The sequence below is a fragment of the Eptesicus fuscus genome, chromosome 6 (assembly GCF_027574615.1).
Source record: "Eptesicus fuscus isolate TK198812 chromosome 6, DD_ASM_mEF_20220401, whole genome shotgun sequence".
NCBI lineage: Eukaryota > Metazoa > Chordata > Mammalia > Chiroptera > Vespertilionidae > Eptesicus > Eptesicus fuscus.
Genome location: NC_072478.1, coordinates 92306322 through 92321143, shown reverse-complemented (window position 1 = coordinate 92321143; position 14822 = coordinate 92306322). Strand labels below are relative to the sequence as shown.

At 38.3% G+C, this 14822-nt stretch overlaps 1 protein-coding gene across 1 annotated transcript in view; it reads left to right on the top strand.

Annotated features, from left to right (window-relative positions):
• Positions 1-3516: 3516 nt before the first annotated feature.
• Positions 3517-14822, top strand: part of LOC114235362 (hepatitis A virus cellular receptor 1 homolog) — a 79636-nt gene continuing 68330 nt past the window's right edge. Inside the window, exons 1-3 of the mRNA XM_054716750.1 lie at positions 3517-3584; positions 5641-5742; positions 12894-12989. Coding sequence (XP_054572725.1) covers positions 3517-3584; positions 5641-5742; positions 12894-12989 — 266 coding nt within the window. The remainder of the gene's footprint in view (positions 3585-5640; positions 5743-12893; positions 12990-14822) is intronic.

Below are 14822 nucleotides of genomic sequence, written 5' to 3'. Positions count from 1 at the left end.
AAAGTAGTCTTGGTTGTAGGTTCTTGCTATTCATCACTTTGAATATTTCTTGCCATTCCCGTCTGGCCTGCATAGTTTCTGTTGAGAAATCAGCTGATAATCGTATGGGTGCTCCCTTGTAAGTAACTAACTGTTTTTCTCTTGCTGCTTGTAAGATTCTCTCTTTGTCTTTTGCCCTTGCCATTTTAATTATGATGTGTCTTGGTGTAGTCCTCTTTGGATTCCTCTTGTTTGGGGTTCTGTGCGCTTCCTGGACTTGTAAGTCTATTTCTTTTACCAGGTGGGGGAAGTTTTCGGTCATTATTTCTTCAAATAGGTTTTCAGCTTCTTGCTCTCTCTCTTCTTCTGGCACCCCAAAAATTCAAATGCTGGTACATTTGAAGTTGTCCCAGAGGGTACTTACACTATCTTCTACTTTCTGAATTCTCTTCTCTTCTTGCTTTTCTGGAGGCGTTCCTTTGCCTCTTTGTATTCCAAATCTTTGACTTGATTCTTGCGTTCCTCTAGTCTGCTGCTGGGTCTCTGTATAATATTTTTTATTTCAGTCAGTGTATGTTTCATTTCTAGTTGGACCTTTTACATATCCTCGAGGGTCTCATTAAATTTATCGGCTTTTTCCATGAAATTCTTGAAAAACCTTATAGCTGTGGTTTTGAACTCTATGTCCAGTCGTTTGTTCTCCTCCATTTCTTTTGTTTGGGATCTGTTTCCTTGCCTCCTCATTTTCGCTGCTTCCCTGAGTTGGTAGGGTAGCTTTGTGTCCTATTGTGTCCTATTGGTTCAATGGGTCAGCCTCCCAGTTACCTGAGGTGGACACTCTTGGTGCACCCCTTTTTAGACTGTGTGTACAGCCTTGTTGTAGTTAAGTCTTGATTGTTGTTGGTGTCACTGGGAGGAATTGACCTCCAGGCCAATTGGCTATGAGAACCCGCTGTGTCTATAAAGGAAGAATTGCTGTGCTGGAGACACGTTTATGGGCTGGGACTTGTTCCAGTAGGGCTTTGGCACTCACTGAGTCTGCTTCTTGAATGTGTCCCTTATGCGAGTGGTTGAAATCTGGTGTCATCTCACACCGACCACTAGATGCCCTCGTTTCTGGATCTCCAATGGGGTGCAGGTCAGCTACTGTCTGAGGCCACTCAGCAGGAGTTACAGCAAAAACTGTAGTTTTCTCCTCTTAGCTTGGATGGTTTTGGAGTAGTCTGACTGGAGCTGCAGTTTATTTGGTTAAGCTGCCACAGTGCAGGCCATTTATATGCAAAAGCTGCTGTTTGGAGCCTGGGTGGGTTTGTGGAATGTGCAGGGCGGGTCTCAGGGCGGGGCGGGTCTCAGGGCGGGGCGGGGTCTCAGGGCATCACTAGGCTAGGGCGTGGCAAACAGCAATGGCTGCTAGTCTGCTTTTTCTGCCTTTTCTGCATTTCCGCATTCCCAAGTCCCTGGGTCCCGAGCTCCAGCGCAGTAAACACTGATTGCTGGGCGCACCTCAGCAAGAAAGTCACTCTCACTTTCAGACATGATGGCCGAGAGTCCAGCTTCTCCCCGTAGGCGTCTGGGTCCCCCGAGCGTCCCCAGAAACTGGATTTCAGAGTGATCGGGAGCTTATCTCCCTTTGGGTTGGAAAAAAAAAAAGCGCGCCCTGTTGCCCGCCACCAGCCCGATTCACGCATTTCTGTACCTCAGCCCTTCAGCGTTTGTTCTTTCTTTTTCATTCTTAGTTGTAAATCTACCATTCAGCCAGCTTTCCCATGGTTCTGGGTGGTAGACGCTTTGTCTTTTAGTTGTATTTTTGAAATTGTTGTGCGAGGCACAGTTTAGTTGTTTAACTTTGCCGCCATCTTGGTTCCTCCTCCTTGCACCTGTTTCTTTTTTAAAAGCTGGTCCTCAATCCCAGCCCTTTCAGATTCTAGTAGACCAGGGGTCCTCAAACTTTTTAAAGAGGGGCCAGTTCACTGTCCCTCAGACCGTTGGATGGCCGGACTATAGTTTAAAAAAAACCTATGAACAAATTCCTATGCACACTGCATATATCTTATTTTGAAAATAAAACAAAACAAAACAGCAAAAACACCCGCATGTGGCCCTGGGCTGTAGTTTGAGGACGTCTGTAGTAGACTAAGGACAGGGACTCTGAGCTCAGGGGAGATTAGTGCCTAATTCTGGAGGAGGACATAGTCTCTCATTGGTTTTATTGATGTTCTTGCCCAGCATAAAGCTCTTGTTTTTTCCCTTCTGGATTTATACTTGCTTTCATGTGGATTTCTAGCTGGACCTGAACTCACCAGGGTTCCAAGATCACCTGGGGTCTCCTCCTCTGCTATAGCACTAGTTCACCTGCAGAATATCCCAAGAAAGATAGTGATGTGTTTTTGAGCCCAGAGGCCATCCAATGAGAGGAGGTAGACCACCCAGGCTATTATCATAAGGTGGAAGTATAATCTAGGATTAATGTTCTTCCCTGGGTTAGAAATGTGAGCTTCATAGTAGCTGACAATCCTCATTCCAGATTTCTTGGTTTCTTTGTAACTGTAAGTATTTTCAGAGTGAAGAGACCCATAGTTTCTTTTAAATCAGATTCTCCAGGGGAATAAGTATTAGCCCCCCAAACCCCCAGACCATTTCTCTTTGACCTCTACTGAGAATGGTGTGAACTTGGCTCAGGTGAGCACAGGTCCACAAGGAGCTTGAAGTGGAGATCCTTTATCCACTGTGAAGTCAGAGCCTCATCTGGAAGGTAAGGCTTCATCAAGATGATCATTTCCTGTCTCCTGTGTGACAGGATTCATTCTAAGTTTTTTCTCTCTCAATTTATAAATTTTAATTTACTTGTTATTTTAAATCACAGTTGATATACAATATATTAGTTTTAGGTGTACAACCCCATGATTAGATATTTATATAAGTAGCAAAGTGATTGCCATGATAAATTGAGAATCCATGTGACACCATATGTATTTATTATAATATTACTGACTATATTCCTTGTGCTGTTGTTTATATCCCCCTGACTATTTATGAAACTGCCAATTTGTACTTCTAAATCCCTTGACCTTTTTCACCCATGCCCCTAACCCATTTCCCATCTGCTAAGTTCTTTAGAAGTATTATATTACTTGATTCTCATGACAGCCCTACCTATCATAGGTGTGATTCAATTCTCTTTAATATTTGTTGGAACCTAGGCACAGAGTCTAATTGTATTGCTGAAAGGCATATGGATAGAAAGTGGTTGAGTCAGGATTCAGTCTCCATTAGTTTGAATTTGGGACTCTGGTTATAACTACTCGATGGTGTTTCTACCATGATGCCCTGAAGTTATATTAGGATGAATATGTCCTGATCTGACACCCTCACTGAAAAAGCCCTTTATATAATACCCTGTCTTTATATGTCATTCAGTGTCAGTATTGCTTCTAGAATTCTTTACTTTAGTATTCAGCATAAAAATTGAAATAAAAATGCTATTTATACTGATGACAAAGTTAATATCTGATTTAAGTATTTTAGAATTCAGGCTACATGCTTCACACTCCCAAGTTTCTGATAGTGAAGAGTTTAGATGCAATACAAATGGAGAATAATTTGATGTATGGGTGGGGAAATAGCTTGGCCTCCTGAGGACAAGTTCAGGTTCAAACCTTCTATTTTCAAGATTAAAAATATAACACTTAGTGAAGATTCTCAAAGCTTTTCAAACTTTTTGACTCCTTGAGGTGATCTGGATTTTGAAGAGTAACAGAAATGTCTCAACCTCTTAGCCAGAGAAATCTGATGGAACATTGATTTTCCTTAACTCTCATTGAGCCTTGTGTATATTTAACCAGGAGCAATCTGAAGCATTTGGGTGATGAGTTGAGTTTGGAGGAGAAGGCTTTAGGCTAGAACTCAGATTTTAGAGCCATAAAAGTATATAAGAAAAATAGCTTTGTTCCAGGCAGCTGAGCATACTAGAGAATCTGTTGACTTCCTTAATATTGATTTAGCTTCTTTATACTTAGTTTGACATAGTATATGCCTGTAAAAGTGTGAGGATTAGTGAACTTGGTTTAGTGAACATACATAAGTTTTTTTACTTCATTTAAAACAGAGATTCAGAAGAAAAGATCTGTGTGACTTCCTGAGGAATATTAATTGGTTATGAATTGAATTGAGCTTATCTTTATCCTGATAGTTTCCTAAGGAGTTTGAGTCTAGAGTTGAGCTTTATAGTACAGGAAGGAGGTGAGCACTGGAGCTAATTCAATTCAGAGACATTTACCTTTACCCCCACTTCCTTTCTGTCCTTTGCACATGTTAGTTTTATAAAATATGCATGAAATGGTTGGATGTAAGATTATAGGAGGAGGGGAGCAAAGAATGCTGCCCACAAAAAATCAAACTCAGGGAAGAAGTTAAGGTCAAGAGGCATTTTGCACAGACATAAGTTGGATAGACTGATCATCTGACTTTCTTGTACTGTCCTGTTCTTTGTTCCTAAAGAGAGCCATATCCTGTTATAGGGTTCAGTATTGGAGGAAAACTTGAAATGGGTTCAGAAGATAAGGAAAGGTGATGTTGAAATGTGAAGAAGGTGGTGGGAAAGATGAAACAGGAAGATTGAGGAAAGGCAATAAGGAAAGCCCAGGTTTGAGAATTCTTGCCCAGCCAGCACCACTAATTTGCTCTAAGTTCTGTGTTGCTCTCAGGGAGGGAATATGAAGATTTTATAAGGAGGCAAGTGATGCATAGCGGTGTGCTTGAGAATTCTTAGTGAAGCTTTTTGGTGAGAAATGGAAGATGAGTCAGATAACACAGGACATCAGTCATACAGAAGGAGTGAGCAGAATGCAACTGCAGAATGAGCTGAGGTCACGTCTACCAGGAACCTGGCTGAGGGTTGTGAATCATTACCAAGTTGAGAGATTGGGCAATGTAGTCACCTTAAAGAAACTTCAAGGAGTTAAATATTGTGACGATGTATCCCATGTTGGTACATATGTGCATCTCCCTGGAAAGATGTGTGGATGGGAACTTGAATAATGCCATTAAATTCAGATTAGGTTTATTGTGAAGATAGGACAACAGATTAGTGTAAATCCGCAGGCCTTGTTTTATGAACATAAAAATGTCCTTTGTATGGATTAAAGCTTAATCAGGTGTCTTACATAAAATGCATTGTCATAGGCATTAAGCATTTAGAGAGATCTTAAGAGTATGAAAAGTATGAAATAATTCTGTCTATAGATAAATATCTAAAACAGTGATGGGCAACCTTTTGAGCTTGGTGTGTCAAACTTCACCAAAAAACTGAGCATAACTTGGGTAGTGTGTCACTTTGAGGAAAAAACATTATTTCGCAAATGTTTCATCCTCGGCATGCGGCCGCCTTAGCGGCCGCGTGTCATCAGGAATGGCTACGCATGTCAGTGCTGATATGCATGTCATAGGTTCGCCATCACTGATCTAAAACATTATCAATATCAGATTTACTCCTGATAATAAAATACCTAGATAGAAGTGCAATGTGTCAATATTATCTTTGAATAAATTTCTAAGAAAGAGTTGAAGGTAATTCCCAATTTTAGGTTTGTTGCCTATTTTTGTTGGGGCTGGAGATTTTTCTCTACAAATAGAACATAGCTATTTCATCCTTTTTTATTTCAGAAACCACTTCATCTTCTCCAGTGCAGACAACAGAAACCCAGCCTCCCACACCACAGGAAACAAGTACGACCAGCTCATCATTGAACTCTTCTTGCCCAACAGGTAACTGCATTTTCTTTCCTGAAGACCTGCATTCAAAATTTGAAAGTCATTGACATGTAGTTAAGAGCACATATTGTGACATGAGTGCTGATACTAGCCCCTCTAATCTGCTATGTGACTGAAACAAATGTCTTACCCTCTCTGAATCTGTTTTCATCATTTCTAAAATGGATGGAACATCACTGATCACACAGAATCGTTGTGAGGATTAAATGAGATGAAGAGTTTGGGACATAGGTATAGGGGGATAAGTGATAGATACAATAGCAACTATGACTATTACTTAGATGTCCAGAGTACATACAGGTGGCACTTTTAACCTGATTCCAAGAATGGCCTCTGTGCTGCTAAAATTATAGGTAAAAAAAGTGAACTTGGTTTAGTGAACATACATAAGTTTTTTTACTTCATTTAAAACAGAGATTCAGAAGAAAAGATCTGTGTGACTTCCTGAGGAATATTAATTGGTTATTAATTGAATTGAGCTTATCTTTATCCTGATAGTTTCCATTATATATACATAAATTTATATATAATGCAATTTTTGGCCCATAAAGAAGGAAAAAGGGTCCAGGACAAAATTGTTAAGAATCTCACCTTTCAGGACAGATTAATAAATGATAATAATTTGGTTTAATTCTTGCAATCCCTGCTGCATTTGGCCATAGATATATTTTTTGGCCATATTTTTTATTCATTGTTTCATTTATAGCCAGGAAGCAATGTGAATATATTTCATGTTAGTAGCAAAAATTCAATATTTTTTATAATTCTAACCAATTCTTTTTGTTGAACAGATGGGAATAGCACTGTGACCCAGCCTTCAGATTGCGGTTGGCAATACAATGAAACCGTAAGCAGGTTCCTTACTATTTTATTAGCCATATTCACATGTTTGTCTCTCTGGAAGCGAGTTATATTTACAGATTACTTCTGTAAGGCTACCCCACAGATTGATTCTTTCAGGCTAAGAGAGAAAGAAGAGAAGAATTTGTTTCTTAAATAGGGATCCTTTGATTAATTGGTAAAGTTCATATGGATACAGGTAGACCAGCTTGTTAGAGATACCTGATAAGTGAAGTTTTACTCTCACACATTCACACAACACTCACACAGTACAGACTTTCTCCTGGCCAAAACTTTGAACAAAAAAGAATGAACTAATTCAAGGAGAGTGGGTTAACATAACATTCCCAGGAAGACTTCAGTTAGCATTAGGGGAATAACATGCTTTGAGTCACTATGGTGGCATGGAGGCTGTTCCAAACAAAAATATTATTAAGTGGAAGTATGCTTGCTTTGACATAGCCCCCCAATATTTTTTTTCAACCTGAATGCCTTCCATATAGAAATTTTTAGGCCAATGCTGAGATTTCCTCTACCTGAACCTCCCCATGGGATGACTTATTTTTATTAATTTTTGAAATATATTTTTATTGATTTCAGAGACACAGGGAGAGGGAGAGAAAGTTAGAAACATCAATGATGAGAATCATTGTAAGTCTGCTTCCTGCATGTCCCCCTTGGGAATCAAGCCCACAACCTGGGCATGTGCCCTTCCTGGGAATGGAACCATGACCTCCTCGTTCATAGGTTGATGCTCAACTACTGACCCATGCCGGGTGGGCAGGATGACTTATTAAGGTGTTAATGTCTCAAACAACTTTGTGATTTTAAAAAATGTCCTTCTACTTTCCCACAGTGATTTTGAGACAAATATAAGGGTCATCCCTAGTCTCATGACGCTCATAAAAGTCTTTCCTTTGCAAATAAGTTATGCTAAACTATCAATAGGACCTTATTCTTTTGACTCTCTAATAGAAACCACCTTCTTTATACATTTAAATAACTCTTAGAAGCAACTATCAAAAGAGTTTGAGCTATGAGAACAATCCCCTTCCAAATGGTGAGAAATGACAACCCAGCTGTAATAAAAGAAATTCAAGCTCAGGCAAAGTGGGATTATTTAGAGTCAAATGACTTTATGTTGTATATCTTAGTGACAGTTCGAATACCACATAGGCATAACATGAAGAATGTTAACAACTTATATGCCTAGACTCTGATCTGATAGATGTGGGCCGAATTTGTATATACCTCCTAAATATCAGAACTGCCACTATGGAAATGATTGCTATTTGGCCACACTTGTACTGAATTAAAAACACACACATTCTGAATGGTGACCTTGTTTTTGATCTCAGCTACCTGTAGGACAGTTTTGTTTAGCAGCAAGTAGAAGCAATTTGGATGCAAGTTCATAGCAGGTTGTAGCGGAATCATGGACTTTTTGTGCCTTATTTCTGAGGATGTCAGCATGTCTGCCTGCTATCTTGAAAACATGCAACATGTATTTTGACCCAATAAGTAAACTTTTAGGACATATATTAAGGAGAAAATTAAACAAATACATGAAGTCATATGAGAAAAGATGTTCATTGCTGCTATTTATAATCATGAAAATGTTATAAAACAACCTCAATCCTCAATAGTAAGGGATTAAGTACTTTATTAAGCTCACCTACATATTGCTATTAAGAATGTCTCTTGTGTTAACTGACTGAACAATAATTCAAATAGAGTATCCCAGAAAAAAAAACAAAAAACAAAACCCCTTGGGCTTCTTCTTTGGAGTTTTACTCGGGCTCTCAGTATTGCCAAAGGCCCCGACTCATTTTCTGTCTTCTTTCAGAGCCCTCACATTCTATGCACAATTCTTCATCTATAGTCGCTTAAAAACACCCTGGGGATCAGTGTTGTGTTTGGGAATTATTTTACCAAGGCCTTTTGAACAGTAGTGTCCCAATGAAGTGCTAAATATTATTTCTGTAAGAATGAGTTTTTTTCTTTTTTTTTAAAAACAGTAATACCTTTCAGAAAAAAAATTTCAATTGATACTTAGAGAGACACACAGAGAGAGAAACATCAATCTGTTGTTCCACTCATTTATACATTCATTGTTTGCTTGTATGTGCCCTGACTGGCAACTGAACCCACAACCTTGGTGTATCAGGACAATGCTCTAACCAACTGGGCCACCAGCCAGGGCCAACGACCCTATTAAATCAAATAGGCACAGAAACACAGGTTCAGAGAAGCTAAATAATTTGTTGAGGGTCCCACTGAGTAAGTGCTAGGTAAAAGAGTCAGGATGCGGACTCCAGAGATTAAACTTTCATGTCATGCAGCAAGCGGCTAAATCCTTCTCACTCATCTTGCACTTGCTTTCTGTTAAAATATCTACCCTGTTGGATCTTTTTAGTATTAGAGCTAAGCTATGAAAAGGGGCCTGGCATGATGCCTGGCATGTTTTATACTTATTCTAGGAGTGGGATCCTTATGAACTGCACCAGGAGATTTAAGCAAAATTTGCATTTCCACCCAATTGCACATTTTAAGTTCATTGATAATCAGGGCATGTCTGGGAGCAGCTGCTCTTAGGCCCATTTATAATGAGATAGATAGAATTTTGGATTATATTTAAAAACATAAGGACTGTATCAAAGACCAAATTCAATAATTGAGCACATTCAGATAGCATCAGATAGCATCAACAAGTGAACTTATATATGAACAAAAATTGTTTTATTTAATATAAGGGGATGAATTTTTTTTAAAAAATATGGGTAATTTACATATAATAAATAGCAGCCTTTGAACTGTACACTCTCAGCTTTGACAAACACATACACCCATAAAAATCTCACTCCAAGCATATATAAAAATATTTCCAAATCTCCAAATACATATTGAATTTCAGATTGTCTGAGAATTTCACCATGGTTACATCCTCAGGAGATCATTTGGTTTTGCCCCTCATGATCTAGAAAAAGACAAGAGCCAATGAATATGTTGTTTTAAGAAATGTTTTCTGCCCATAATTCTAACAAGATGCTTTTTCAATCTGTTGATATTTCCATAGCACACAACCTTGAAACAAAATACACAGAGGAACACCTGTAAGTTGTACATTGGACTCTCCATTGCTGCCATGACATTGCTCACCATTTTGGCTGCCATACTTACCAAAAGTAAGTCGTTTGACCATTGTGCCTGAGGAAACAAAGTGAGGGCTCTGGAGCCAAACTACCTGGGTCCAAGGAGCTTCACACACCATGTACTTTTGACTTCACGTAACTTCTTTGTTTCATAACCTTGTTCCTTTTGTTTCTTAAAAATATTGGCCTATAAAGAGAAAAGGAAATTTAAGTTCTCCATAGGAGAAATAAAACACTAAGAAATAAGAGTTTGTTGGGTGGAGTTGGGATTTGGAAGGCAACAAACCACTGTACTAAGCAGATTTGTTCACTCTTCCTCCTCCCTTCCCCTCGAGTCCCTGTTTTTGCTCCCATGAAGGATAATATTCTTGTGAGTCTTACAACATTCACTTAGCTAAAGAGGCAAATGAGACATTGGAGGGGAAACAGATTTCAGGCCAAGGCTAGAATAACGGGCTTCAAAAACTAGCCATGCCAGCCTCCATGAAAGAACCACGACCATCCATTTTTAAAAATGAAATATGATTATTAATAATTGTATTAAAGTAAGTTTGGGCATGTGTGTGAATACACTAAACCATTAATAATCATGAGATAGTTTGCATACTGAGGCTTCTTTGGGTCCTACAGAGTCAAAGGAGTTACCTGAAATTATAGGGAAGAGTGTAATTTTGTTTTCCTTTTTTAAAAACCATTCTTCTAAATTTAATTTTTTCAGCACTGTCTCTGTTCAGACTTTGTTTATTTTAGAGTCATTGCAGCCCTGGTGGTGTGACTCAATTGGCTGGAGCATTGTTTTGTACACAAAAGGGTTTCGGTTTCCCGTCAGGGCACAGACATAGGTTTCAGGTTCTATTTCTGGTCAGGGCGTGCTTGGGAGGCAACCTATTGATTTTTTCTCTCTCAAATCAATTTTTCTCTCTTTCTTTATCTTTAAAATCAATAAGAAAATCCCAATATATCCTCAGCTAGGGATTTAAAAAACCAAGTTATAGCAGAAATAATGTACATGTTTTGGAAAGTTCTCATGAATTCTTTGGCTGACATGTTTTATTTTCTCTTCAACTCCTTCCCAATTTAGAATATTTATGTGGGAAAAGAAAGGTGTTGCAAATAAGGTAAGCTTGAAAGGTTTGTGTCAATGGTTTTTGATGTTCCTACTCTGATAAAAATGAAGAAAACATTATCTCTGTTCCTCTCCCCTTTTTCCTGAACTCTCCATTTTACACCCTGGATCCTAAAAATTCTAGTTCATTGAGTGCCTCCATCACTGTCCATACCTTCCAGTGATATTGATATTTTTTGCTTTCTATATTTCCTTGAAACTACTACAGAAATAGCCCCCCAACCCTAAGCTCTCAGAGCAAGAGAACTAAATCACAATAGTGTTTGATGAAATTACGTTTGGATGAGTTGTTTGGTTTGTTCTTGATTTCATTTGGTGTTTTGTTTACTGAAAGCCTATTCTATTCCAAAGAGATGAACAAAACAGACAAAACATATAAGCATATCAACAGGGTCTTTTTAGTGCTTCCAGGCAAATAGCATGGGGAGTGTAGACCAGGGTAGTGGGCTGTGTGAGTGAGCCTGATGGAGTAGGAGGCCACTGGCAAAGATCTAGAGGAAGACAACTTCAGGCTGAAGCAGAGCAAAAGCATAGTTCCCCATCCCCTGTCGTTCTGCACCCAGCATGCTCTGCTGCTTTACATTGCATATCAGGCCTCATAGGCATTTGATGTACAATTTTTATAAATCCAACCTATTGTTCAGTTAAAGTTTAAATCTCCTTTACTTTCACCCACCATCTGTGGTCATTTAAATGAACATCTGTAATAATACGAAACCACTACATACCACCGATCCCAAGTAGACTGCTTTTTTTACTCAACAGGTAAAAGACTCAATATTAGGTCTTTTGTAGTCCAGAATCCATAAAGTAGATTTGACTATCTGCTTCCAACAATGGAAGGAAAAAAAATACTCCTTACAGGCAGAAAAGCATGATTTCTGTCCTTTCACTGTCAACTTTTTCTTTACATCCACCTCTTATCAGTTAATTATAAAGGAAAATATTTATTATAGAAAATATTGTAAAATATTAAAAGGAAAGGGAAAATAAAAGAAAGAGAGCATTTTTGATGACACCTTTGGGGCAGCTATTTCACACTGACTCATTCTGAGCTGTTGACACCTAAACTGGTTCTCACATATATGCCTGGTTCCTTTAATGATCTGAGTTGAGTGAAGACTCTACATTTCATATCATTTCTGGGAATAAAAACCATCACTGTGGACAAATTATAAAACAGCAGCTATATCAAAACGCTACACATAATCTTTTTATACATTTGGTGTGTGAGTGTATGAAAGTCATCTACTTATGGCTTTCACATTCTGACCATAAATACACAATAAGATTTTTGACACCATGATCCAGTACACACTTAAGTGAAACACTATTTTACTACATCAATGAACTCTGCTGTTTTGTATTCTCTGTTCATCTTAAATAAAAGAAGTAGACCACTTCCCATATTTAATAACTCTATTTTAAAGGGCATAATCCACAGTTGGAGAAACACTAGCCAAAATGGTGACACCTGTGGGATAGGCATTATCTCACAGCCACCTTTGTGAATATACATCTTGATTTAGTACTTCCATTGATGTCTGATAACTGTTAGACTTAAAAAAAATATATATATTGATTTCAGAAAGGAGAGACAGAGAGAAAGAAACATCAATGATGAAAGAGAATCATAGATTGGCTGCCTCCTGCATGCCCCACACTGGGGATTGAGCCTGCAGCCTGGCATGTGCCCTGACCTGGAATCAAACCATGACCTCCTGGTTCATAGGTCAACACTCAAACACTGAACACCGATGGGCCTGTCTTAGATTTTTGATTTATGTATTCTAGTACATGGATCTCTTGAAGGAAAATAGTCTGAATATATCTTAGGTTTTTTTTTTTTTTTCAACCTTGCTTATTAAACAAACTTTCCCACAACTTAATATTTACAACTCTGGAATCTCTTAGTCATTTAATATGTTGTGTGAATGGGGCTCTGTTATTGCAAATAGAAAAAAACAATGCTTCTCATGATTTAAAAATGATCTGATTTTCACTTACTCATGTTATTCTTTTTGTAGCAAAGAACCTGTGACCAGAACGTCGCAAAATGGAATTGCAGTGCACTACCAAGCACAGGAAAATATTTACTTTGAGAATAATCTTTACAATGTGCAGTAAGACCCAGCAGTTAAGACCCAGCAGTTCTCCAAGGCTTTAGGCCTTGACTGCAGAAGGCAATGACCAGATCTCACCATGTCAGTCCTTTTAAGCTCTAGGATGATTTTTCTGTCCATATTTCTTGGCGTTCCAATCTGTCTGTGATGTTGGTTAGAATGTCTTTAGCTCACACTGTGTAGTCAACCTCATTGGTAATTAGTCTTAATTTTTTATACTAAAGTTGGCTCAATCTTTCTGGTCATAGCAGAGCCCTCTCTTAAATATGAACTGAACACTTTAGAATTGTATATTCTGTTTAGACCCTATGAATCCTGTATCCATCAAGAATTCTCATTGGGTAGACATGAAATGAACCAATACCTTGGTCACTAAAGCTGTCACAAAGAGGGGAATAGGACTTAAAATCAGAAAATTCGATTTGGTACTTAAATTACTTCACTTGGAAGCATTTCATGATTCACTCCTTTTTTTTTTTAATCTTGCAATCAAAACATTACATTTCTTAAGTTTCCCCAAAGGTTTCAAATTATGGAGGAATACAGATTTTTATTTCTTTCATGGGGAAATAAAGTCAGTGTGATTTCACCACTAGATCTGTTTTTTTCATGGCTCTGAAAATATGAGGTTTTGAGTGCTTTCCTTGGTACCAGGATGGGGCTTTTAAAAGAAGAAGCTAGGATGGTGAGTGGAGCAAGAAATAGGTGAAGAAAATCAATGGCCATGTGATTTAACACATGTATGCTACTTCTGCTACATCTGTGCCATGGATAGACAACCATCAGGGATTCTGAAGTAACTTTTAGAATGATGCAGTACAGAGATAAATAAAAGGGCAAAAGAAAGGGGGAGGTTAAGCAGCACAATTCACCATAGCTAAGATTTGGAAACATCCCAAATGCCCATCAGCAGATGAGTGGATTAGAAAACTATGGTACATCTACACAATGGAATACTACGCTGCTATACAAAAGAAAGAATTCTTACCATTTGCAGCAGCATGGATGGGCCTGGAGAGCATTATGTTAAGTCAAATAAGCCAGGCAACGAAAGAAAAATACCACATGATCTCATTCATTTATGGAAAATAAAGAACATTATAACCTGATGAACAAAAAGATAGATACAGAGGCAGTAAAGCACCGAACAGACTGTCAAATTACAGCAGGAAGGCTGGGGAGTTTTGGGGAGGGGGATAAAGAGATCAACCAAAGGACTTGTATGCATCCTTATAAGCACAACAAATTAACATGAAACACCGGAGGGGGGTGGGGTGGGATGAGGGCATGTGACAAGGGGTAGAGGAGGCTGGGGAAGGTCAATGGGGGAATAAAAAGGAGATATATGTACTACTACATGTAATACTTTAAACAATAAATAAAAGAAAGAAAGAAAGGGGGAAGTTAGAGAAAAAGGCCTCTGCCTTAGAAAAGTAAGTGTGCAAATATAATAGTGCTGTTTGAGAATGTTACTAGTTTCAAATGGAATTCTAAATTGTCCCTGAACCACTTTGTTTATTAAAATTAGTTTAGAAGGATACATTTTTTTAATATAATCAAATTTTTGGTTTTGCCAAGAGAGTTAACGAAAAAAGGTAAGGATGTTTTTAGCCACCAGAAACATTTTTCCCCTTCATATCAGAAACATTTCAACATGAATAGTTCACAAGGCTGGGTAGTAATTTCAATTTGAATTAATTCTGAAATAATTCACACTTGAGGTTCAGTGCTACACACACCGTAGTGGCCTAGGAGGGCAGGATGCTTGTTTTTGAAGGCAACATTTTTGACATGTAGCTGCAAAACTCTAGAAAATTAATAGCACCTCTGAAA